This window comes from Mercenaria mercenaria, chromosome 9 (assembly GCF_021730395.1).
Source record: "Mercenaria mercenaria strain notata chromosome 9, MADL_Memer_1, whole genome shotgun sequence".
NCBI classification, from domain to species: Eukaryota; Metazoa; Mollusca; class Bivalvia; order Venerida; family Veneridae; genus Mercenaria; species Mercenaria mercenaria.
The window spans coordinates 67,984,550-68,011,464 of NC_069369.1; the positions used below are offsets into that span (position 1 = coordinate 67,984,550).

The 26,915-nt window shown below is 36.0% G+C and overlaps 1 protein-coding gene across 2 annotated transcripts in view; it reads left to right on the forward strand.

Annotated features, from left to right (window-relative positions):
- Positions 1 to 26,915, forward strand: part of LOC123547376 (zinc finger protein 14-like) — a 47,830-nt gene that overhangs the window by 19,815 nt on the left and 1,100 nt on the right. For both annotated transcript variants that reach the window (XM_053551650.1, XM_053551651.1), the window contains exon 4: positions 21,916 to 22,539. In XM_053551650.1, coding sequence (XP_053407625.1) covers positions 21,916 to 22,539 — 624 coding nt within the window. The remainder of the gene's footprint in view (positions 1 to 21,915; positions 22,540 to 26,915) is intronic.

Genomic DNA, 26,915 nt, shown 5'->3' on the forward strand with positions numbered 1-26,915 from the left:
AACATCCAAGCCATGAGGAAGTAAAAAAGGCATTCCAGTGCAAAATATGCAAATATTCAACAGCATCTAGGGGAAATTTATACAGACATCAACGGGTTCATACTAAATCCTCTGTCAAATGTAGTAAGTGCGAGAAATCATTTGCAGCTGTTTACGACCTAAGGCAACACTTCCGCTCAATTCACGAAGGTTTGAAATTGTTGTGTGAAATTTGCAGCAAGTGGTTCAACAACAGATATAACCTGCGCAGACATTTTTTAATGGAACATTCAAAAAAGTTTAAATACAAATGTACATTCTGCGAGAAACAATTCTTTGAAAAACTTTGCTATCTTGGACATGTCAACAAACACCTAGATTCAAGACCATATAAGTGTCACATCTGTAGCAAAGGTTTCTGTTACAAGACAAGTCTTCGAAGGCACGTTGACACGTCACATCAACCAAAAGTCGAAGACTTTGTATGCGAGACTTGCGGGGCCATATTTAAGAGTAAAAGTATTTTAAACGATCACACTATGGGTAAACATGGTCAAAAGACATTTGTGTGCAATTGTGGGAAGGCATATTCATGGCGCCCATCATTGATCCGCCATAAGAAAACTTGTAAAATTTTACAGAATTAATAATACAATGGAAAGTGACAAATTATGGTGTTTCTTGTCTGACCCTAAACATGTTTCTCAGCATCGATGGAACAAAAGACTGTTTTTATACAATATTTAAATGCACCAGAGCTATGGGCAATTGTTCTCTCTCACCATCCTGTATCCATTCATTCATATTTTCTCCTCTGAAACCATTAGGTTGAAGTTGATGAAACTTGAAAAGGATATTCCTTGGATTGAATGGTTCTGTACCAAACTTGTTTGGCAGCACTATGGGACTGCCAGACCTGAATATGGACAGATCCTCAAGCAACTTCTCCTGTGCCGCCAGTCCTTACTATAGTTCTCACTATAAAAACAGTTGGTACTGACTGATGTTTTCTGTTAGGCATCTGAGGCATACTTTCAGCAACCAAGTTCTTGCAAATTTTCAGTGATTTACTGACTTATCAATTAATGTTATTTGAACTTAATGTATAGAGCTTTTTTCTAGCCTACAAAGTTATCTCTTATGAAAAGAGGCAGTGCTACAGCAAAAAGTATGTATTCTTAGCTCACCTGAGCATTGTATTTTTAGCTCACCTGAAGATGAGCTATTGTGACTGTTTCATGATCTGGTGTCTGTTGACGTCCATCGTGCGTCAACATTTGCCTTGTTAACAATCTAGAGGCCACAGTGAAACTTGGTCAGAATGTTTGTCTTGATGATCTCTAGGTCAAGTTTAAAACTGGGTTATTTGGGGTCAAAAACTAGGTTTGTAGGCCAGATCAAAGGAAAATCCACAGTTTAAGTTTGAAACTCATGATACTTCAGTATTTGGTCAGAATGTTTGTCTTGATGACCTTTAGGTCAAGTTTGAATCCGGATCATGTTGGGTCAAAAACTAGATCACTAGGCCAGATGAAAGAAAAATCTTGTTAACACTCAAAGAGACCGCATTTTAAGTTTGAAACAACACTCAAGAGACCACATTTTAAGTTTGAAACTCCTGAGAATTTGTCTTGGTGAAGTCTTGGCCAAGTTTGAACATGGATCATCTGGTATTAAAAGCGAGGTCATCTGGCCAAATCAAAGAAAAACCCTGTGTATATAATAGCGTCTGCATTTTTATACGCCTGAAGGGACGTATTACGTTATGACGCCGGTGTCCGTCCGTCTGTCTGTCCGTTGGCAATTTCGTGTCTGCTCTGTAGTGATGGGCAAATCGGTCAGATTTGCCAACCGATTAATCGGACAAGCCAACCGATTCGATTAATCGGATATAATCGGATAATCGGTTACTCTAGTTGCATATCTATAAGTTCACCTCACAGTGTATGTTTTATGTCATTACTTAAGAAATGAACCACACAGACATCAAATATCCTATATCTATTGTATCCCTTCCTAAACACGAAAAGGATTTAAAATTACACGAGTAAGTTAACAGCATAAAAGTAAAATATTTGTGAATATTTGTAAACTTCAAATCAGGTACTCGTCTTAAATTTTCACCAGGGACTTATCCAGTAATATTGTGTTATTAAAGTAAAGTTATTTGGAGCAAAAACAGTATTAACGATTTATTAATTCTTAGTTAACAACTGGAATGATTTCAATCCCACAAAATTAAAATTGAAAATACCTTTGCTAATATGCTTGTCTAAATCTTACGGCATGCTATGCATACTGCCATACTAATGTCAAGAGTTTAAGTTGATGGATTTCCCAGCTTAATTTTGTAAAAGCCATATATCTTCCAAAATCTGGGTGATCACAGAAGACCTCAATTTCTATCAAGACTTTGGAGGAAGGCATTTTTACGTAGAGTAGTTTCCCTTGGCGTAATTGCCCCAAAGAACCGTAAATACAAGAAAGAAAAAGGTCAGAAACAACTAAATTATCTGTTTAGGATGCCAAGTAATTAATCGGTCAGGGAAAGGTCAAGTCGGTGATCGCGCTTATGAATGCAACGCCGACGATTATTCGATTGTCGCCGATTGTCGGCCCATCACTACCGCTCTGTAACTCTTGAACCCCTTGAAGGATTTCAAAGAAACTTGACACAAATGTTCACCACATGGAGACGACGTGCAGAACGCTTGTTTCGGATGACTAGCTTCATCATCAAGGTCACACTTAGGGGTTTAGTCATATGAGTGTGCTTCATGTCCGCTTTGTAACTCTTGAACTGCTTGACGGATTTCAAAGAAACTTGGCACAAATGTTCACCACACTGAGACGACGTGCAGAGCACTTGTTTCGGGTGACTAGCTTCAAGGTCAAGGTCACACTTAGGAGTGAAAGGTCATATATGACTTTGCTGTGTCCGCTCTGTAACTCTTGAACTGCTTGGAGGATTTCAAAGAAACTTGGCACAAATGTTCACCACACTTGAGGCGACGTGCAGAGCGCATGTTTTAGATGACTCACTTCAAGGTCAAGGTCACACTTGGGGGTCAAAGGTCATATATGACTTTGCTTTGTGTATGTTGCTCTGCATTGCAGTGCTCTTGTTTTTATTTGGCAGATCCCTTTTTTGTTCTCTTACAATAATTTTTTTTGTTTTACTTCCCTTTTTTGTTACTATAAATAGCTTATCTTGAAACTGTTTTATTATTTGCCGTAGGGAAAAACCGAGACTACTTTTCTGTGGTACAACATGGATGGTACCTCACAATTTTTAGGTGTATTTTGACATACCTTTACCTGGTTAGAATTTTTTTGTGGACTTAGAATTTTTTTCTGGATTTTCTTCTTTTTGTTGTTCCTGTCTTTTGGGCTTCAACAGTCAAGTTCTTTAAATTTTGCTCCCATCCTCTGATGTAACCCTTCGGGCGTATATTGCCCCGCTTGGTGGCGCTCTTGTTTATATGATGTCTCCATGAAATCTCGGATGAATTTATATCTGGATTACATGGGGTCGAAAACTAGGTCACCAAGTCAACTCAAAGAAAAAGCTTGTTTACACTAGAGGGCAACATCGTTTTATTTAATTTTCATAAAACTTGGTCAGAATGTTATCACAAAGACTTGGATGATTTCAAATCTGGGTCACTAGAGATCTAAAATTAGGTCACTAGTTCAAAATCTTGTTTACACTCTAGAGGACGCATTTCTGGTTCAATCTTCATGAAACTTGGTCAGAATGCTTATAAATCTCCTTGAAAACTCGTATGATTTTGAAACTGGGTCATGTGGTTTCAAAAACTGCATCAGTAGGTCAAACATATGTACACTGTTATGGTTATTACTCAGGTTAGCCACCTAGGGCCATCTTGGCCCTCTTGCTTCTAATTTCTGAACGTTTGCTTTTTCGATTGTATTTATGTAAGTCAACAACAGTGAATAGCAGCTAAGATTTCCGAATAGTAATCGTTAAAATGTTGTTTTTTTATGTACATTGTACATGTATATATATCACATTAATTTTTTTCCAGTTTAGAGGTTTATTGTGCTGCATTTTCCAATTATCCAGTGGTGTTTATCATTGTCTAAAAGATGGAAACACCTGATGTTTTCTGTGTATTGTGTACATTTCTTTGAATTATAGTATACATGATTGTACTTACTTAAAAAAAATATCGAACAATATCCACTGGTGTTTTTTCTTAATATTAAAATCCTTAATCTGTTGTCATATTGAAGGTTAATTGAGCAATCTGTAACATGATGTTTAGATACTGTATCATTTATTGTTGATAATTTGTAACATGACTTTGTTTTGAAGGAACTTACATTGTAATAGATATCTAAAGAATATAAAATTTCTCTTTGGCAAATCCTTCTATTGTATGCCTGCTTGTATGTTTTGAGATACATGGATGTTGTTGTCTCTATCACAAAAGTTTCCCTGGACTATGCGTCTGAGACAGCTGTTTCTATTTTAACCAGAAGTTTGTAGGAATGTTCAGTAAGAAGACTATTTTTGCATTTTATTGTAATTTGCTACACAAATAATTGTGTTGTTGTTACGATATAGCCTCTTAAAGGTCATTTAGGAAATGATAAATATCAAAATTAAGTTTATCATAGAATAACCCAAGTTAGGAGTTCCTATGCATATGAATATATCACGAAGGCCTGAGTGATAATATTACTATGCATAAGAACACAAACCAGGGTTATTCTATGGTAAACCTTATTAAGATGAGATACATTATTATTTCGAATCTAACACGACTTACTTCAAATAACGTTAGACGAGAATCAGAGGAGTATTTTCATCAAAAGTAATAACAGCTGTGTACTACACCATAGCATTTAGCCAAAATATGGTGCGCGCGCAGCATAGTTGAAGGTCGCTTTATTGCAGAATAACCCGAGATAGATTTTGCTCTACACATATATAGGTTATTAGCTTTTCATGTTAGAATAAATGATAAAATTTGTTAGGGGTACTTCTCCAATATGACTGTTTAAGATTTGAATGAAACTTAATGAAACATTCAGCTTATAATTCCATTGTTCTGCTAATTTTACAGAATCTTCTGTGAATGATTTTTGGTAGAAGTATAATTTTGCATATTTTAACAATATTTTATTGGGTTGTCTATATTGATGATTCTGTATCATTGTATGTCACAAATTTTTGTCTTAAAGGGAAAGACATTGTTGTTCTGATGTGAATTCCATCTGATTATTTAAAGAAGTGAATGAACTTTCAAAGCAGGCTCAAAAATGAGAAAGTTATGAGCTTTTAGATATTTAATAAAAAATTGCGGATTTATTAAATTTCTATATACATATTTGAACTGTATTTACTTATTTCTGTGAAATAATTTCCCTATTTTTTCCAGCTATAATGAAAAAAATACCATGATTTTACATCTTACACTCGAAAAACATATGAAACTAATCTCTTTAAAAGTTATTTGCTAAATAAAAATTTCAGCAGTGTGTAAATGACGTCATAAACACACTAAAACACACTGTCTCCATGATCAGCCATTTTCTTTTTCAAACTATCATATCTTTTTCAATAGTGGTCTGATTTTTAGCTGGACTATACGAAGTATGGAGAGCTATCCTACTTGACCTGGCGTCGGCGTCGGCGTCCTTCCGCCTCCGCACTTTGGTTAAAGTTTTGATGCACTTTCTCTTTATCTTTGCTATTACTTGATGAATTTACTTCAAATGTAAAATAGTTGTTCCTCGTCATCACCCACATCATATGGCACAAGGGTCATAACTTTGGCACCAATATTTCATGAATTATCCACCCTTTCTACTTAGAATTTCAGGTTAAAGTTTTGGTGCACTTTCACTTTATCTCGGTTATTACTAAATGGATTTGATTCAAACTGAATGTAGTTGTTCCACATCATCTCCCACATCATATGACACAAGGTCCATAACTCTGGTACCAATATTTAATGAATTATTCCCACTTTTACCTAGAATTTCGGGTTAAAGTTTTGATGCACTTTCTATCTCAGTTATTACTAAATGGACTTGATTCAAACTTAAAACAGTGTTCAACATCATCACCTACATCATATGACACAAGGGCCATAACTCTTGCAACAGTATTTCATGAATTATCCCCCCTTTTACTTATAATTTCAGATTAAAGTTTTGATGCAATTTCACTCTATAACAGTTGTTACTGAATGGATTTGATTCTAACTTTAAATAGTTGTTCCGCCTTATCACCCACATCATATGAAACAAGGTCCATAACCCTTGCAATAATCCAGGAATTATTTCCCCTTTTAGTTAGAATTAAAGGTTAATTTTGATGGATTTTCACTATATCTGAGTTATTACAAAATGGATTTGATTCAAACTTGAAGCAGTTGTTCCACATCATCAACCTTATCACATGACACAAGGTGCATTACTCTTGCACCAATATTTCATGAATTATGCCCCCTTTTGGCTTAGAATTATACTTATTTAATGTTTTGATACACTTGATCTTTATCTCTCTTATTACTTAATACACTCAAGATTATCCAATATCTTCATCCACATTGGAGTCATTAAACACTCCAGTGACAGCTCCAGCTTCATCAGTGTGCCCAGTTTCACTATCCAGCATCGAAATAGTCGAGCGCACTGTCTCCTGCGACAGCTCTTGTTAAAATTCTTTCAGCATTATGAAAGACTTGAGGATGGCTTTTATATGAAATTAACTGACTTTCAGACATTCCTTGTCCTTTAGCTATCGGTAAAGGACAAAATAATGAGTTTAGTGCTTAGCCCATGGTTTATCAAAATAATAAAAATGGCTCACTTACTGAGGAATGGTTATCATCTGCAACGATTTAATTGATTCAGATATTTGCAAACTGAGCAGGTTATGGACTTAAAACACTGGTGAATATCAAACAAAATTATCGCTAAGTACAATCAGGTATGAAGCTTGATGATGGCCTCCATGGCCGAGTTGTTAATGCAGGTAAATTCGAATCACTCCTCACAAATTCAGGTATGAAACCTCACTTGGGTTTGGCATTCCTGTGAGGTAGCCATCTAGATTGGAAGTTGATGGTTCTACGCATGTGCTTGCACATGTCTTGAACAGTGCTTGGGGTGGGGGATGGGGGGCACCTTTGTTCTTCTCCACCATCAAAAACCAAAAAAAGTCACCATTTAACCTATATTTTGTCAGTGTGACTCCAAACTCATCAAAACAAATGAAGAATGAATTCTAAATTGTGATGCAGGTTTAATTGTGAAATAGAAGTGAACCAAAAACTTTCAAATCTTCAAATTCAAATGCGGGTTTTTAGCTATGTATTCCTTTCTTACTATACTTTATGCTTCCTACAGAATTTGGAGAACTCGCTGAGCTAGCTCAGTATGTAGAACACGAAACTATGAATTGCCATCTAGCATGTTTACTCCACGGGTGCAATGTTTTGACAGACAACATTATGTCTGAATTCATTAGTTCTCGGATTTTTGAATCATGTGTGGGGAAGTTGTTAATCACTCAGTTACAGAGAATATGTCGGTGGACCTACAGAATCCAGTAATGGTTGTTAATGAACTCACTTGAAGAGTGCTGTTTCATGATTGAAATATTGTTGAAAAACTAGTATCAGACTCAAACAAATACAGAATTTGGAGAGGTCCAGATCAGATCCTGCCCTCATCCATTTTGTAACTACATTTATCATGAATTATGAAAGAGTTGCCCAAGAGTATCAAATGATGGCAGTTTATAAACAAATGTCACAGTAACATTGGAAGATTCCCTGTTGGACTTGTCATTGAAATATAAAAAAACTAGGACAAAATGTGGTTTTGAAAGAAATAAACTGTTGCTAGTTGTGGTTTTGAAGAAATAAACTGTATGAACAGAAATTGCTCTATGTTATCTTCAGGAAAAGCATTTAAAAAGAATTTAGAAATGATGCAACAAACCGTAACAGATTTAAACAAAGTTTAACATAACATATGATATTTGCATTATTGTGTATTTTATTATTATCCCAGTCAATTTTGAAATCGGACAAAGTCCAGAAATGCTTATCAGCTTCATATTTGTTGATAATACACATTTGCAAAACTACATGAAGGTAGTTCTGCATGTTCGAGTCAAAATTATTTCTACAATGTAGATATTTGATTAAAACCTGTTTTTCAAAACTTCAGAATATACTAAGAAAATTCAGCAAATAAAGAAAATATAGGGTTGTGTGTTTTAATTTTTGCAAGAATGATTTGAACAATTTGGGGACTTTCATAACATTTTCACAAATAGAAAGTTTTCTACAATGTAGATTTTAGTGAAACTTCTCACAATCGTTAATAAACATATGGTCTACAATGTGGTGAAATAAAAGGTGTAGGTCTGAGTGCTTACTTTTGAGATATTTGAGCATATTTAAAGTGAACTGCACATTTCAAGATAATTTTAAGACAATTCCCCGTCATTATTTTGAATTATTTAACTTGTCAGATGTTAAAATATCATATATTAACTTTATAAAAGACAGTAATAGTGCTATTGTAATAAATTAACTCACAGGTTTTCATTAATTATGTCTCCCACCACACAGTGGTGTGGGAGACATATTGATTTACTCCTCCGCATGTGTGTGTGTGTGTCTGTCTGTCACAAATCTTGTCTGCACTCTAAGTAGAACATTTCTCATCAGATCTCCACCAAACTTGAACAACATGTGTTTGCCAGTAAGTCCTTGGCCAAGTTTGATAACTAGGCAAATCGGCCCCAGCAGTTTGGAATTATGGCCTTTGAATTACCGAAAATACTGATGCCAATGGTACAGGTCTTGGTGCATAGTTTACTTAGATACTTAATGGAGAAGAAATGCCAATCTAGATGATTAGGCAGTTGTGGTAGACATGCTTTTCTCAAAAGCAGCTCTAGTTCATAAAATGATTTTCATTTCCGAAAACTGAATTCAGGCTTTATTCTACGTTTTCCGGATATATGACCTTACGCTATCACGTCTGGTTTATCAGACTTGCAGAACTACCTTAAAGACATTTTTTTTGAAAGAAATAACTTGTCAGATGTTAAAATATCATATATTAACTTTATAAAAGACAGTAATAGTGCTATTGTAATAAATTAACTCACGGGTTTTCATTTGATTCTGTACAGACAGATATGATGATAATAATAGACTGACTAATTTATTTGTTACTGAAAAGTACAAATTGATGTTATTTTCTGTGTCAGATTGTTTGATTCATGTATGCAAGCTTGATTATTTGGTGGTTGAATATATTGTATGTGGTGTTTCATGGAAATCTGCTTGAATCTTTCTTTATGAATTATGGTATAGAGGAAACTGTACAAAAATCTAGTGTTGAAATCGCAGTTTTGTTTTGAAAAAAAAAACCAGTTCAGGAGCTACATAGACAATGCAGCAGCCTGTCATTCTTTAAAATTCTCCTTTTAAGGTATTTGGAAACCAAGGAAGGAAGTATCAGTGTTCATTGTGTAATACAGACTACAGAAAGAGATACGAGTTAGCAGGTCACATACGCAGAGTTCATCAGGGAGATACCCACGCTTATCAGTGTTCGTATTGTGAATTACGCTTTACGCAGAAGTCGAACAAGACTCGTCATGAGAAACATAAACACTTTGGCATTGTTAATCGAGTATGTGAAAAATGTGGAAAACTGTTTCAGTCGAAAAATCTACTTGAAGGCCATATTCGGAAAGAACATCATCCAGAAACCAAGTTTAAGTGTAAAACCTGCAATAAAGCATTTTCATTTACATACAATTTGAAAGATCATGAAATCATATGTCGAAGGAAAAATCACACGATATGCGATTTATGCCACAAGGGATTTAAATCGGCTGAAGATTTAGATGAGCATTTAATTGCAGTGCATAACGTTTCAAGGAAATTATCTTGCAGTATATGTAGAAAAACATTTTCACAGCCTAGATATTTAAACCAACATTTGAAAATCACACACAAAATTAATTAATGGTGTTAAGCAAATATTTGTGATGTATGCGGGTTGGAGTGACTTCATCAGGTTTCACTGTCAAAACACAAGAAGCAGAGTGGTCGTTTTATTCAGTTGTGAAAAGCATAGCTAAGCAAAACAGGGTTTATTGTCTTGATAAGAAAGAACATTATTTAGGGTCACACTGTGAACCTTTTCTGTGTTCCTTATTATGAAAATATTTTATAGTTTGCTAGTAATTTATTTACCTGGTAGTGATTCTTTTTACTGATTTTTAGCTCATCTGAGCCAAAGGCTCAGGGTGAGCTTTTGTGACCGCTTAATATCCGTCGTCCATCGTCAGTCATCGGTCCTTCAACAATTTCTAAAAAAATCTTCGTTTTAAAAACCACTGAGCAGAATGACACCAAACTTTATAGGAATGATTTTTGCTTGGTCCCCTTTCAGAATTATTCAAAGAATTGAATTCCATACAGAACAGGAAAGATTTAAAAAATCTTCTTGTCCAAAACTGCAGGTCATAGGGCTTTGATATTTGGTATGTAGCATCATCTAGTGGTCCTCTATCAAGATTGTTCAAATTATCTCCCAAGGGTCAAATATGGCCCCGCCCTGGGGGTCACATGGTTTACATAGACTTATATAAGGAAAATTTTGAAAATCTTCATGTCCAAAACCACAAGGCATTGAGCTTTGATATTTGGTATGTAGCATTGCCTTGTGAGGGGGCCTCCGTGACCGAGTGGTTAAGGTCGCTGACTTCAAATCACTTGCCCCTCATCGATTTGGGTTCGAGCCTCACTCGGGGCGTTGAATTCTTCATGTGATGAAGCCATTCAGCTGGCTTACAGAAGGTCGGTGGTTCTACCCAGGTGCCCGCTCGTGATGGGATAATGCACGGAGGGGCACCTGGGGTCTTCCTTCACCATTAAAGCTGGAAAGTCGCCATATGACCTATCATATGTCGGTGCGACGTTAAATCTAACAGAAAAAAAAAGCATTGCCTTGTGGTCCTCTACCAAAATTGTTCAAATTATGCTCCTTTGGTGAAAAAAGGTCCTGCCCCGGGGGTCCCAAGTTTTACATAGACCTATATAAGAAAAATATTTAAAAATCTTCTTATCTGAAACCACAGGTCCTAGGCCTTTGATATTTGGTATGTAGCATTGCCTTGTGGTCCTCTACCAAATTATGCCCCTTGGGTGAAAAGAGGCCCTGCCCTGGGGGTACCAAATTTTACATAGACCTATACAGGAAAAAAAACTTTTAAAATCTTCTTGCCTGAAAGTATAAGGCCTAGGCCTTTGATATTTGGTATGTAGCATTGTCTAGTGGTCCTTTACCAAGATTGTTCAAATTATGCCCATAGGATGAAAAGAGGCCCCGCTTAGGGTTACTTGTTATATGAGTTATATGGGAAAAAATACTTCAAAAATTATCTGATCATATTTCCTAGACTGTTTAATTAAAATTACCTGATGACCCAAAGTAGGGGTCATTTGACTGTGAACTTGACCTACTGACCTACTTTCTTGTTTTTTAAGATACAGCCTTGAAATTTGGATGACATATTCAGTTTTGCACACCAATTTTAAAACTGACTTTCAGTGACCGTGAATGTGACCTACTGACCTACTTTTTTTAATGTTTTAGCATCAGTTTGACATTTGAAACATGTAGCTCATATTACTCAGGTGAGTGATCCAGGGTCATCATGACCCTCATGTTTGTATTTTTTAATGCTTTTTGGAAATAAAGTTATTTTTATTTCATTTACATTCAGTCTGAAGCATGTTTTCATGATTTTAGATCATTGAGTTTAACTTGTAATTCCCTTTTGTCGGAGGTTAGAAGAGTAAAAGGAAAAAGTAAACTTAAAAAAAACCACTTGAGTCCAAATGTGGGGAAACTTCTTACATCCGCTACAAGACACTTAAATACTGCTGAAAAGATCCTTTGGAAGCATAACCAAGTAACATAACAGTGTGTGATGGTAACATAGAGATTATAATGTATTTTGTCAAATCCTGAAATAAGCAAAATTTGGATAGAGATAAAAAAATGATGAAAATGACTACAATCCGACAACTGATATAAAAGAAGAAAACCGTACTGTGAGCTTTATTTTTAGCTCATTTGAGCACAAAGTGGGATGAGCTATTGAGATTGCTCACAGTCTGGCATTTGTCCGTCTATCCACACTTTCTTTAAACAATATCTCCTCTGAAACCATTTGGTGGAAGCTAATAAACTTTGGCCTGGATGGTCCTCTTCCGAAGTTGTTCAAATGGTTCACTTTAGATGCACGTAGTGGCCGCAAGGGCTAAAAATAGAATTTTAAAAACAACATCTCCCTCTATATGGCTGGTACGATTTTGAAATAATTTCATCCAAATGGTCCTGATGTAACCCTCTACCAAGAGTGTTAAAATTATCTTGATTTGTCAAAAAATATTACCGCTTACTGAGGCGACATGGTCAGTTTACCCTATATGTATATATTGGAAACTTAAAAAATCTTAGGGGCCTCCGTGGCCGAGTGGTTAAGGTCGCTGACTTCAAATCACTTGCCCCTCATCAATGTGGGTTCGAGCCTCACTCGGGGCGTTGAATTCTTCATGTGAGGAAGCCATCCAGCTGGCTTACGGAAGGTCGGTGGTTCTACCCAGGTGCCCGCTCGTGATGAAATAATGCACGGAGGGGCACCTGGGGTCTTCCTCCACCATTAAAGCTGGAAAGTCACCATATGACCTATCATGTGTCGGTGCGACGTTAAATCCAGCAAATAAAAACAACAACAAAAACCAACAAAAATTAAAAAATCTTCTTGACTATGAAAGAGCTGGTTTGATTGTGAAATAGTTTCACTCAAATGGTTCTTTTGTGACTCTACCAAGAGTGTTAAAATAATTTTGATTCCCTAAAATACACAGCCACCAGAGGGCGTGGTCACTTTTCCCATTATATGTATATACAGTCTAACCTGTCTTAAAGTGGCATTATGCGCATCTTACTGCACATACTGTGTTTTTGGAGAATGTTTTATAAAAGCTATTTTCGGTTACTGTATATTTAAATGTGTTAAATTAACGATAATGCTGCATAAGTAATTGAAGTTGATGCTTTAGAAATAAGGTTATCGGACAAATGAAATTATAGTTCTTTTCTTCAATCTTCTGCGCAGTGATTTCCCTTACCTAAAGGTAGAGATTTCTGTAGTTGAAGGGAAGCAACTCCTGCGTGCAGTTTGACTTTTCAAAAAAAGACTGCCCCAGTCAAAATAAGAAAAGTCATATTTGGAAAGTTATTATTTCGTACTGGTAACAGGACGAGTTTGGTTTATTGGGTTAAAAGCTATAATTTCTTCCACCCTTTTTACACACACATCTATTTCAGCTGATTTTTTACTTGAAAAATGCTCATATTTCCACTTTAAGCCGCCAGTCAGGGGAAGCAGACAATTTGGCAGCTAAAGCCAGGTGACCGCCGATAGGAGGTGCAGCCAGTATGTGTATTTTTAGCTCACCTGAGCACGAAGTGCTCAAAGGTGAGCTTTTGTGATTTACCTGTGTCCGTCGTCGTCTGTTCGTCCATCTGTCGTCAACAATTTGACTGTTAACACTCTAGAGGTCACATTTTTGGCCCAAAAAGATCCTTTGGAAGCATAACCAAGTAACATAACAGGGTGTGATGGTAACATAGAGATTATAATGTATGTTGTCAAATGCTGAAATAAGTAAAATTTGGATAGAGATAAAAAAATGATGAAAATGACTACAATCCGACAACTGATATAAAAGAAGAAAACCATACTGTGAGCTTTATTTTTAGCTCATTTGAGCACAAAGTGGGATGAGCTATTGAGATTGCTCACAGTCTGGCATTTGTCCGTCTATCCACACTTTCTTTAAACAATATCTCCTCTGAAACCATTTGGTGGAAGCTAATAAACTTTGGCCTGGATGGCCCTCTTCCGAAGTTGTTCAAATGGTTCACCTTAGATGCACGTAGTGGCCGCAAGGGCTAAAAATAGAATTTTAAAAACAACATCTCCCTCTAAATGGCTGGTACGATTTTGAAATAATTTCATCCAAATGGTCCTTATGTAACCCTCTACCAAGAGTGTTAAAATTATCTTGATTTGTCAAAAAACATTACTGTTACTGAGGCGACATGGTCAGTTTACCCTATATGTATATATTGGAAACTTAAAAAATCTTACGGGCCTCCGTGGCCGAGTAGTTAAGGTCGCTGACTTCAAATCACTTGCCCCTTATCAATGTGGGTTCGAGCCTCACTTGGGGCGCTGAATTCTTCATGTGAGGAAGCCATCCAGCTGGCTTACGGAAGGTCGGTGGTTCTACCCAGGTGCCCGCTCGTGATGAAATAATGCACGGAGGGGCACCTGGGGTCTTCCTCCACCATTAAAGCTTGAAAGTCACCATATGACCTATCATGTGTCGGTGCGACGTTAAATCCAACAACAACAAAAAAAACAACAACAAAAACCAACAAAAATTAAAAAATCTTCTTGACTATGAAAGAGCTGGCTTGATTGTGAAATAGTTTCACTCAAATGGTCCTTTTGTGACTCTACCAAGAGTGTTAAAATAATTTTGATTCCCTAAAATACACAGCCACCAGAGGGCGTGGTCACTTTTCCCATTATATGTATATACAGTCTAACCTGTCTTAAGCCGCCAGCCAGGGGAAGCAGACAATTTGGCAGCTAAAGCCAGGTGACCGCTGATAGGAGGTGCAGCCAGTATATGTATTTTTAGCTCACCTGAGCACGAAGTGCTCCAAGGTGAGCTTTTGTGATTTACCTGTGTCCGTCGTCGTCTGTTCGTCCATCTGTCGTCAACAATTTGACTGTTAACACTCTAGAGGTCACATTTTTGGCCCAATCTTAATGAAACTTGGTCAGAATGTTACCCTCAATAAAATCTTGGATGAATTTGATATCGGGTCATCTGGGGTCAAAAACTAAGTCACCAGGTCAGATCAAAGGAAAAGCTTGTTAACACTCTAGAGGTCACATTTTTTGCCCAGTCTTAATGAAACTTGGTCAGAATGTTACCCTAAATAAAATCTTGGACGAGTTTGATATTGGGTCATCTGGAGTCAAAAACTAGGTCACCAGGTCAGATCAAAGGAAAAGCTTGTTACACTGTAGACGTCACATTTTTGGCCCAATCTTAATGAAACTTGGTCAGAATGTTACCCTTAATAAAATCTTGGGTGAGTTCGATATTGGGTCATCTAGAGTTAAAAACTAGGTCACCAGGTCAAATCAAAGGAAAAGCTTGTTCACACTCTAGACGTCACAATTTTGACCCAGTCTTAATGAAACTTGGTCAGAGTGTTAACCTCAATAAAGTCTTGGACGAATCTGATATTGGGTCATCTGGGGTCAAAAACTAGGTCACCAGGTCAAATCAAAGGAAAAGCTTGTTAACACTTTAGAGGCCACATTTATGACCATATCTTCATGAAACTTGGTCCGAATGTTAATATTGATAATCTGAAGGTCCAGATTGAATCTGGGTCATGTAGGATCAAAAACTAGGTCACTAGGTGAAATCAAAAGAAAAGCTTATTAACACTCTAGAGGCCACATTTAAGACTGTATCTTCATGAAACTTTGTCAGAATGTTAATCTTGATGATCTTTAGGTCAAGTTCGAATCTGGGTCATGCAGGGTCAAAATCTAGGGCACCGGGTCAAATCAAAGGAAAAGCTTGTTAACAGTCAAGAGGCCATATTTATGATTTTATCTTCATGAAACTTAAGTCAGAATGATAATCTTGATGATCTTTATGTCAAATTCGAATCTGGATCATTTGGGGTAAAAAACTAGGTCACCGGGTCAAATCAAAGGAAACGCTAGTTAACACTTTACAGGCCACATTTAAGACCATATGTTAATGAAACTTGGTCAGAATAATAATCTTGATGAACTTTAGGTCAATAGGTCAGGTGAGCGATACAAGGCCTTCGTGGCCCTCTTGTTTTTTCTATTGGGGGCACTTGGCTCCTTCTAGGGGCTGTTAGAGCCAAAATTAGAAATACCTTTAAACTATACTCTGTTGCTAAAAGGAAATGTGCACTTAGGTTTCGTCAATTTATGTATATTGTTTCGTCCAGAAGTGTATTACTTTTGGTACCAAAATTTAGGGCAGTTTATGACCAATTTGATATGCATCAGTTGTTCTTAAAATTTTGTCATTTAAGGGGATTCTTAGCTATTCAAAGACAACAAGGGTTAAAAACAAAAGTTGCAAATCTCTCTCTCATCAGATTTTCTAAAAGTTACTGCCTGTGTTTCGATTTGTTTTCATTTCTCAAAGGCATTTTGTTTCAATATCGTGTGTGACCACCTCTACTATTGATGCAAGCATTGATGTGGTCGCGCATGGACCTAAAGTAACGGCGAATGACGTCTCGTGGAATGTTATTCCATTCTTGGGTAAGAGCGTTTTGAAGATCATTCAGGTTGTTTATGCCGCCTCTCGGCCTGACCCTGCGACCAATCTCGTCCCGAATATGCTCAATAGGGTTCGTACCTGGTGAGAGGGCAGGCCAGGGCAACATGTTGAGCTAAGTGACGGTGTCACCCCGAGGAAGTATTGTTAATGCGTCAGTTTGCTGACTTTCACTTAGTCATGACATTTTATTACAGCACAGAATTGAAATCCAATGTGTTTTTCCTTTCACCAAAGGCATAAGGAAAGTGACAAAACGCGTTTTTATAGACATGCACATTTTCCATGGGCAGCACTTGAAAATCGTACAAAAGGACTCTATGGCTTGTAACCTTAAATCCCCCATGTTGTTATCGTAAAATTTTGAAAAAAATCGATAGTACATGCTTCGAGCTTAGTACGGTATGTTGAAAATTTGAGATTGATACGTTTTTTAAAACTGGAGATATTCAAATTTAAAAAGTGCACACTTTCTTTTGCAACAGAGTATACTTTATTTCATGAACTGCTTGAAGGATGTTCATAAAACATGGTCTGTAGCATCATTATCAGGTCCTCGCCCAAGTTTGTTCAAATGGAGGCTCATACGGGGCTGCTGAAGACAGAATTATAAATACCTTTAAAATAACTTCTCCTTATGAACGGCTTGAAGGATGTCGATCAAACTTGGTCTGTAGCATCATTATAAGCTCCCCACCCAAATTTATTCAAATAGGGGCATTTGAACCCTTGTAGGGGCCATGAGAGCCGAAATTTGGATATACGTTTAAACGACTTCTTCTCATGAATGGCTAGAAGGATCTTCATCAAAGTTGGTCTGTAGCATCGTTATAAAGTCCTCTCCCAATTTTCTTCAAATGGAGGCAGTTGACCCTTTTAGGGGGCCGCTAGAACTAAAAAAAGAAATGCCTTTAAAAGGCCTTCTTACAAACCACTTACTGTATCTTCCTTAAATTTGATCTATTAGCATCATTATAAAGTCCTCTCCTAAATTTGTTTAAATGGAGCTACTTGGCCGCTTAGCCAGAATTTAGAAGTACCTTTAAACGACTTCTTCTCATGAACTGCTAGAAGGATCTTCATTAAAGTTTGTTTGTGGCATTATTTTAAGGTCCTCTCCCAATTTTGTTCAAATGCGGGCAGTGGCCCCTTTAGGGCCACAAGAACTAAAAAGGAAATTACTTTAAAAGACTTCTTTTCATGAACCGATTGATGGATCTTCATGAAAATTGGTCTTTTACATCATTATAAGGTCCTCTCTCAATTTTTCCATTCACCAAAATTTTTGGGGACACCAAGTAGCCCATTTTAGGGGCTGATAGAGCTAGAACTAGAAATACATTTAAACAACTTCTTCTAATGAATTGGTAGATGGATTTTCATCAGACTTGGTTTGTAGGATCATTATAAGGTTCTCTCTCAAATTTGTTCAAATTGGGACATTTGGCCTCTTTTATGGGTTGCTAGGGCTAAAAGTAAAATACACTTTGATGAGTACTTATCGTGAACCACTCGGCGGATCTTCATCAAACCTGGTCTGTGGCATCAGTAATAAATTTGTTCAGTTTGGGGTGTCTGGCCTCTTTAGGGTCAGATTATTAAGGTCTTCAAGTGAGTGACTTGGGGCCCATTGGGCTTCGTGTTTTAATGTACTAATAGGGACTACAGTTATGAAGTTTCAGTGATCAAAGAATAAGGAAGGTTATGATAAGTGGTACCGACTTGACAGTCATGTTCAAATAGTTTATCTGGAACAAAGGCACAGATTTCAGTATTCATATTGTGAAATGTGGTGTGTTGCATAATTATTTCATAACACTCAGTCAAATTGAGTCTGCTTTTATTTTGCGTGGTTGCATTCTGTGCTTCCAATGGATCATCTTAACATATTTTATTTACTAGTAAGTCCAGCAAGAGCAGGCATGAAAAAAGTAAACACCTTGCACCTTTTTATGTCAAGCCTACTTGCAGTGAGCGAAGACATAATTGTCCAAATGGCTGCTCAATGTAGAGCGTCAGTGCCTGTTGGTCCGAACAATAATTTGACACGCATGGAGCAGTCCTGTTTATATTTGGCATGCATGTTTACCTAAATGAGACAAAATGTCATGTGCAAACCCAGGCTCCTGTTTCAAAGGTCAAGGTCACAACTGAGGGGTTAAAGGTCATATAAAATATGAGGCCATAACTTTGACATGCATTGATTAATCTTTTTTTTTATTATTATTATTTTGCAGATCCCTTAATCTGTGGAGTTACAATGTTTTATAACATAGAATAACCTTCCTTTGTTGTTACTTTTAAAAAGCTTATTTCGTAGCTGTTATTGCCTATAGAGAAAACCCAAGACCACTATTTTGTGGTACAACATGGATAGTACTTCAAAGTTTTAAGTGTATTTTGACATATCTGTACCTTGAAAGGATTTAGAGTTTATTGTGGACTTACTTCCATCTGTTATTCATTTAAATAACTTATTTTGTAACTTTTTTTATTTTGCCTGTATGTTGTGGTACAACATGGATGATACAACATTTTTTTAGGTGTATTTTTACCTATCTCTACCTGGTATTTTTTTTTGTGAACGATTGTTTCCATTAAATAACTTGTTTTGTTCAAGATAATCAAATGAATCTTTATTTAATTAGCTAAAATGTTTGTGTCATGCAGGCAGTATGTCAACAAGTAACTGTCACGACATTGTTGCCCTTTGCGCTACAACATTCTAGTTTATTGTTTTGCAGTATTTGAGCGCATGATCACAGGAAGCAAATTCTTATTTCAACACAGTGGGGACATAAATTTGACCGACGGGATTTCAGAATTACTTATGCATGAATAAGTTCGCAGTCCGATGAAATACAATCGTAATATCCAGTTAGAAGGAAGTTTGTTAGAACTTGAAAATCCTTAGAGATTTGAAGACAAGCCAGTTCAAGATATTTAGTTTCAACTTGATATAAATAATTTCATAACCTCCCATAATAACATACAAATTTTACTGCAAATGATACAAACAATATGTTTCAGATTTCGCAAAAGAAACTGTATCAGTTTGACAATTGTGATGCAGAATACAGCCGGAAATATCAACTTAGTCAGCATATACGCAGAGTTCACATGGAAAATTCAGCTTCTCATCCCTGTATGTACTGTGGCGCCTCGTTCAGTATAAAATCTAGTAAAACTCGCCATGAAAACATTGTACATTTAGGGGTACTTAAACACATTTGTGAGGAATGTGGAAAAACCTTCGCAAGTAATCGACTTCTTGATGGACATCTTAGATCTGTGCATTATCCGGAATCAAAATTTAGATGTGATATATGTGAAAAACCATTTGCATTTGTATATAATTTGCAAGCTCATAGGAGAATTTGTGCTAGAAAACATTGTAAAACTTGCAATATTTGCAATGAAAGTTTTAAATCAGTGGAGGAGTTGGATTCTCATTTAATAAGAATGCATGATGTGAATAGAAAAATTGTTTGTGAAAAGTGCGATAAAACATTTTCATCGAAAAAGTGTTTGCAAAGTCATATGAAATTTAAGCATGGGAACCATTGCGATTATGTGTGTGATCAGTGTGGTGAAAAATACCAGTACCCGGCTTCTTTGCTGAATCATAAGAGGAGACATGGCCACAGTGGTTCCAAGGAACCAGGAGAATTATGAAACTGATGATATTACATACATTCCTTTTGATTGTTTCATAAAAAAAACTTGTAGTGGCTCAGATCTCTTACATGAAATGAGGTATTAATAGCCCCGTATGTTTGGCAATGTGTTTAACCACATAAAGACTGTTTCTGTGCAAGGTGACAAATCTGCTACTTTCTGGTGGACTTAAGTACTGACAGACAGATATGCTGTGGCTATTTTAACAATTTATTGACATAATCTACCCTGGTTATAGATTTTGTAAATCACTATAGAAATCCATTTTTATATTGTTTGCTATATAAGGGAAAGGAAATTGTAATCTGTATTTTATTTTCTGAGAGTTTTATAGATCTTAAATTAAGATGAATGAAAATTTTTGTTCACAATAAAAGTATAAACCTTTTCAAAACATTAACATAATACCAAAGCAAGAAGTACAAGTTTAACTGTAAACAATGATCAATGTATTCAATTCAGAACATTTCTTGTCTTACTCTATCGACTTGTAGAAGCAAAACATGAAGCATAAAATGACCTATCTCCTTATCTTTCAACTGTACATCTGATTATACTACCAAATTTCAGTTCGGAGAATCAGGAGGGCTTTGGTACTCCTGGCATCAGCATTGCCATTCCTTTCAGGCTAAAGTTTTATGGCAAGATTTTATTTTTTATAATTTCTTCTTCACTAATAATCAAACCTCACATTTAGTAATTTGTGAAAAAAATACTTAAAACTGAGCATTTCTTATGCTTCGTTTTAGTTTCTATTTGATAGATAATGGGATATTTGAATAATCTGAACTAAAAGGCAAGTTTTATAAATGTATTAAGCGTCAGAATTCATTTATTTCCAATAAAGGCAAAAGGGAGGTAATACTATTTTTACATGCTTGCATTTCTAGTCGATTTTTGTCAAATATATAACGGTTTTAAGTTCTCTTTTTTGTGTTGTCCTTGGTATGATGCATTGACTTGTTTTCATTTCTCATAGATGTTGATTGTTTTATATAATACGTTATACTTGTTTTACCATGTTTTATATTTAATAGTGAAATCTATCTTTAATTCTGACCCACCCTTTATTTTACAAAGTATCTTTTGAAGTCCGTTCCATAAAGAGTAAAGTCTCTGAAATGCTGTAAAAAGTTAAACAATAAAACTAACAGACTACATAGGTTTTTAGTAAAAACTGATGCTTGTTTTCAAAATGTTTGATATATCTGTGAATGAGTAGCTTAAATAAAATTGAAGAAGTTCATCAGTGATCTGTTTTAGATGCAAACTATGGACAGTATGGAGCAAATTGTTATTGGTTTGTTGAAGTGAAAAAGATTTTTAAAAAGAAATGACTTGCTTAAGTTTCAAGTTTATGTGCCTTCATGGCTGACTTTTATGTACATTTATCAAATATTTGACATCAAGGGCAGAACCTAGCATTTCATTATTGTATTCAACTTATTTAATAAATTCAATATGAAAAGACACTCGTCCAGTATCCTCTATTTATGATTGAAAAAATGGTTGTAAAAGTGCCTCTTTGCCAAAACTGAAATGAAGGGCCACCCGTCTTAAACGAATTGCCATTGGACTTAAAGTTTCTGATGTAGAGTGATTATTTTCAATAGAAATAACTTTTCCTAAGACATTTTTCAGCTTGGGTCTGTTTTCAGAGGTTATGGTAGTATTCAGTAAGCGTGCACTGTGCTGTAGAAATAAGTAAAATGAATAATTGAAGTATAAATTTGCAAAGTACTAATGTGTATTTCAGATTGTAAAGGGAGCCAAATACGGTGTGAGGCATCACCATACATATACAAAGAGTCAAATAGATGCAGCTTTAAAACACTACGCAGAGCAACAAAAATTAGGGAAGAAGATCAGCATGAGGCGCCTGGCCAGGATGTTTTCCGTTCCCATGACAACGCTATTTAACCATGTTAGGTCTGCATCTGGGAAGTTGCAGAAGAACATTATTTGTGAAGTGTGTGGACAGACATTCATATATCAGCATCAGCTGAAGCAACATGTTGAGCAGCAACACGAGGGTCGTAGGAGTGTGTACACATGTCATCTGTGTTCAAAATCATTTTTGTTCAGAGCTCGGTTACAACATCATATAAATATGCATAATGATGAGACACCATATATGTGTAAAAATATGTGCGGAAAGTCGTATTTTTCGCCGCAGAGTAGGTACTCTCATGAACTGCAATGCCAGAGTAAATATCCACGTCCATACCAGTGTACAAAATGCGGGTTAAGTTTTAAAGTCCAGAGTGCACTGAATCGACATAATGCAGCAAAGCATGGAGCGCCACAGTATTCATGTGAATGTGGACAAGCGTTTGGATGGTCACAGTCTTTTAGAAGACATAGAAAAACTTGTAAAAAGGTGCAGAAAGCTATTTCTGACGAACATGAATTGCAAAGAATAGTTGAATCTATACAACAAGAAAGTTCTGTGATTCAGGAGGATGTTAATGTGCACATGCCCTTAGAATATGTGTATATTCATCAATAAAAGTAATACAAAATGATTAAACCACAGGCATCTGAAGCTCAGTTAATAAAAATATAAGCAGGTTTAAGATCTTATGAGGATTTTAAGTGGGTGGGCTATGATGATACTTGTCACCATTTTGCCAAAAACTACCAAAATTCACATAGTGAAGTCCCAAACAAAACCTTAGTTGCACAATTCCACGTGCTGAATAATATTTCTATACAGTTTCATGGCTCTAGGACAAATACACAAATTCGAAGAGGCTGCTATGCAGACTAGGGTAAATTTTAATGCTCCCCAGCTCAGAAAAGGAAAAAATGCTACATGTATAGACCAAGTTTCAAGTGTCTGTGATTAAACCTACAGAAGAATATTTGGCTATGGTGGAAAGATATTATTTTGTGCTTGTGGGGGGTGGAGGGGAGAGGGGGGGACGGGTGGGGGGGGCGCGTAACAGTTGATAGCTTTCACACTTAAAAGTTGATACTCCATGTAGGGTTTGTAACGTAGTGAGGGAAAAGTGCTTAAGAATTTCCTTAACTCGAGTTAACTGCTCAGTAAGAATTAAAATCTGCAAATAGATAGTAACTGAAGTTAATATTTCTGGTGTAACTGCTGGAGCAAAGAGCTTCCAGCAAATACTTACAGATTGATATGAAATGTTTTGAAGATATTACAGGAGTGTCTTTTCATTTTGAATTTTCTAAACGAGTTGAATAAAATGAGATGCCGGCAAGTTTATTGCATCCAGTGTATGAAAAAACAAATTTAATTTTCTTTTTTATTACCTGTTAACATTTTTGCTGTTATATTGAAATATATTCATTCCTTAACTATTACAGTTTAAGTTTGAGCAATATCTCCTGTGCTTAAAGTTATATCAGCGTCTTATTATTCGGGCCTTTATAGCTGAGTGGTTAATGTCACTGACTTAATATCATTTGCCATCACCGATATGGGTTTGAGTCTTGCTTGGGGTGTGAAATCTCCAGCTGGCTTATGGAAAGTCGGTGGTTTTACCCAAGTGCCCGCCTGTGATGAAATAATGCACAGAAGGGTACTTGGGGTTTTCCTACACCAGCAAAAGGTGGAAAGTCGCAATATCACCTTTAATTGTGTCGGCAGATATTAATCCCCAAACAAAAAAAAATTATTGTTATTACACTTGTGCAATACCAAAATCGTATGTTGGCTTTATTTCACTGACACGATGTTTAATGAGTGATAAATCTTGCAATGTTATAAATTATTGTTTTCCCTTTTCTATAGATTATTAATGCTTTAATGCATCCCTGCCATTGAATTACCATATGAAGATGACTTACCATAAAAGCGAATATTTTTAAGAGCATGCAAGCGATGCTATATTTTTATATGATACAAAAAGATTTTCTTCCGTCTGACGGTCATAATGCTGCCACGACTATGACTATTTTTGTCAACAGTAAAAGAATATTTTGGTAACGACCAATTAAATGTTATGAAATTTGATAGACAGATTTTGACTGTGGAATTGTTGTGACTTTTGTTCTTTACTCTTTTGAAACTGCAAGCTTTTTACACAAAGGAATATATATGGTAAAGCCTGGCAGTAAAATGAAAATAGGGTCTTTATTGACCAGTAGTTTCATATCATAGGTAGATTTATGCTGTTACTGGATAAACAGGAAACAAAGTGTCATTTATAAGCAGGTTTTATAGTTGTGACCTTTTTTAATGTTTACCCTGCTAAATTTTTAAAGGGGGCCTCCGTGGCCGAGTGGTTAAGGTCGCTGACTTCAAATCACTTGCCCCTCATCGATGTGGGTTCGAGCCTCACTCGGGGCGTTGAATTCTTCATGTGAGGAAGCCATCCAGCTGGCTTACGGAAGGTCGGTGGTTCTACCCAGGTGCCCGCTCGTGATGAAATAGTGCACGGAGGGGCATCTGGGGTCTTTCTCAACCATTAAAGCTGGAAAGTCGCCATATGACCTATCATGTGGCGGTGCAACGTTAAATCCAAAAAAACATTTTTTTTTAAATGGACTGGTCTATCATTCAATTTCGGCAGTACCACTTATTATTTGAAGGGATATTCACTGAAAATTAATTTACTGACTGAATAGCGAACAGTGCAGACCATGATCAATCCGTGCAGGCTGATCTTGGTCTGTACTCTGTGCAATGGCAAAATCACTTGCGGCAAGCAGACTAAAGGTTAAAGGTGTTCTTTTGCACAGATTTTACTGTAGTTGATGTCATTTAAGTGTTAGTCCTAGTGGTCCTAGTGATGATATGGAAATTTATGCATTACTTTTATATTGTGATTTGATGGAGGTCAGACATATTCATGTTGTTAAGAATTCACACTTTGTTATCGGATATAATGCTTGTATTGTTTTGAATGCACTTTCCATTCTGTTTGCAAATATTAGTGAAAATAAAACTGTGATTATTACTCAATCTACTTGCATATTTATTTGACACTTGGATAATAACAGTCATACTTATTTCTATGAATATATTTACTTGCTTTTCTGTTGCCATTTATCATATAAAGCTTCAAATAACAACAACTTTGAACATTTTGAAAGTTCTTAATAACCATTTTATATTGATCATTTAACAAATCTTGCATTAAGGTTTATGAATGTATGCCTAAATACATAAGCTACTGTAATAATTAAAGTAGTGCCTAAAGAAAAGCATTCAATTTATTTTGCTCCTTGTATACAAAGAATACAGTATGCAAGAAAAAGAATCTGTCCCTAGTTTAAGGGTAACTGTTTTTGCGGAAACTTGGAGAACGTCATTACCACCCAAAATGTTGCACTCAGATATTTCAGTCTCCACCTTCAGCTAGTGAAAGATTCTTATTCAGTCAGTCATGCACTTGAAGTCCATATTTATAAAGATTTTCTTGAATTTCTGCTTAATTTTGCATTTGTCAAATAGAAAGTTAAGCATTTTGATTTTTTATTGGCAACAGACACAACTCTAATTTTCTTACGAATATCTATTTTGGTTCTGATAATTTCAGTTCTATGGCTGTGAAACAATAAAAATGTTGTCACTAGATAGTCACTGTATTGTTTTGCGGGATCAGGAGTTTTAATTTAAAAGATCAAGGTCAAAGAGAGTGAAAAGTTTTAGATTAATAACTGATGGATGCTTTTGCTTATGAATGTTGATCTATGTACTGTTAGGATGATTGCCTGTGGTCAGTAGATGAAACCTTTTGTTTAAGGGGTCACTAGGTCCAGTGTCATGGTCAAAGTGACTTTAGTACTGAAAACTGTTTCTCATCACGAGCTGATGTAAATGAGATGTGGAACCAAAATTTGTAGTCCTGTTTGGCGCCATATAACCTATACTGTGTTGCTGCGCCGTAAAACCCAAATAAATAAATAAATCATCATGAGCTGAAGAATGACTGGGCTTACAGCTATCAAACTTCATAGCATGATTGTCATTTGTCATACTGAGATGCATCATATCCGGGTTTTGGGGTCTGGAGGTCAAGACCAAGATAACCTTAAAACTAAAAATAGTTTAGATCATCTTGAACTGGAGAGTCATCAAACAATTATTATGATTGTTCTTTTTTCAGAACTGGATGTTCAGCATAAAGCCTAATTATATTTCTAGTTTCTTGAAGAATGAGGGTAAAACGTCATCAAACAATTATTATGATTGTTCTTTTTTCAGTAGTTGGCATTTGGCAAGGTCTCGGTATATCTAAGACAGAACAATTACCAATAAAATACCTCCAAGTTATGTTTTACAAATAGCTCCTGGTATGAAAGTCAAAGTACTGGATGTTCAGCATAAAGCCTAATTATATTTCAAGTTTCTTGAAGAATGAGGGTAAAAGGTGCCATTTCAGAGGTTATCTCAGATGCAAATTACCAGATATTTTTGAGCTGGTCTTCAAGGAAAGCCCGGCTGTATATAGGTTTTCATATGTATTATGTTCACTTTAGATTTTACACAATAATTGTATGCAGAATTATTAGACATTCATGAAACTTTACCCCCAAAAGCTGAAAAACTGATAGAAGTTTTACAAATGCAAAGTCTTACACTAATATTCTGATTTAGGATTAGATTTTCTAACAAAGGATAATTATTATATATTTCTAAGGCATCTTCATTTAAAAAAGGAGATATTGCAAAGTTAGTGGAATGGTTAATGCAGTTGTTTCCAGTTTGAACATCCCAGTATTTTGATGATGCCATTGCCTTATTGCCAGTCAGGTGACCTTTTCCTGAGGCGATCTTTACCA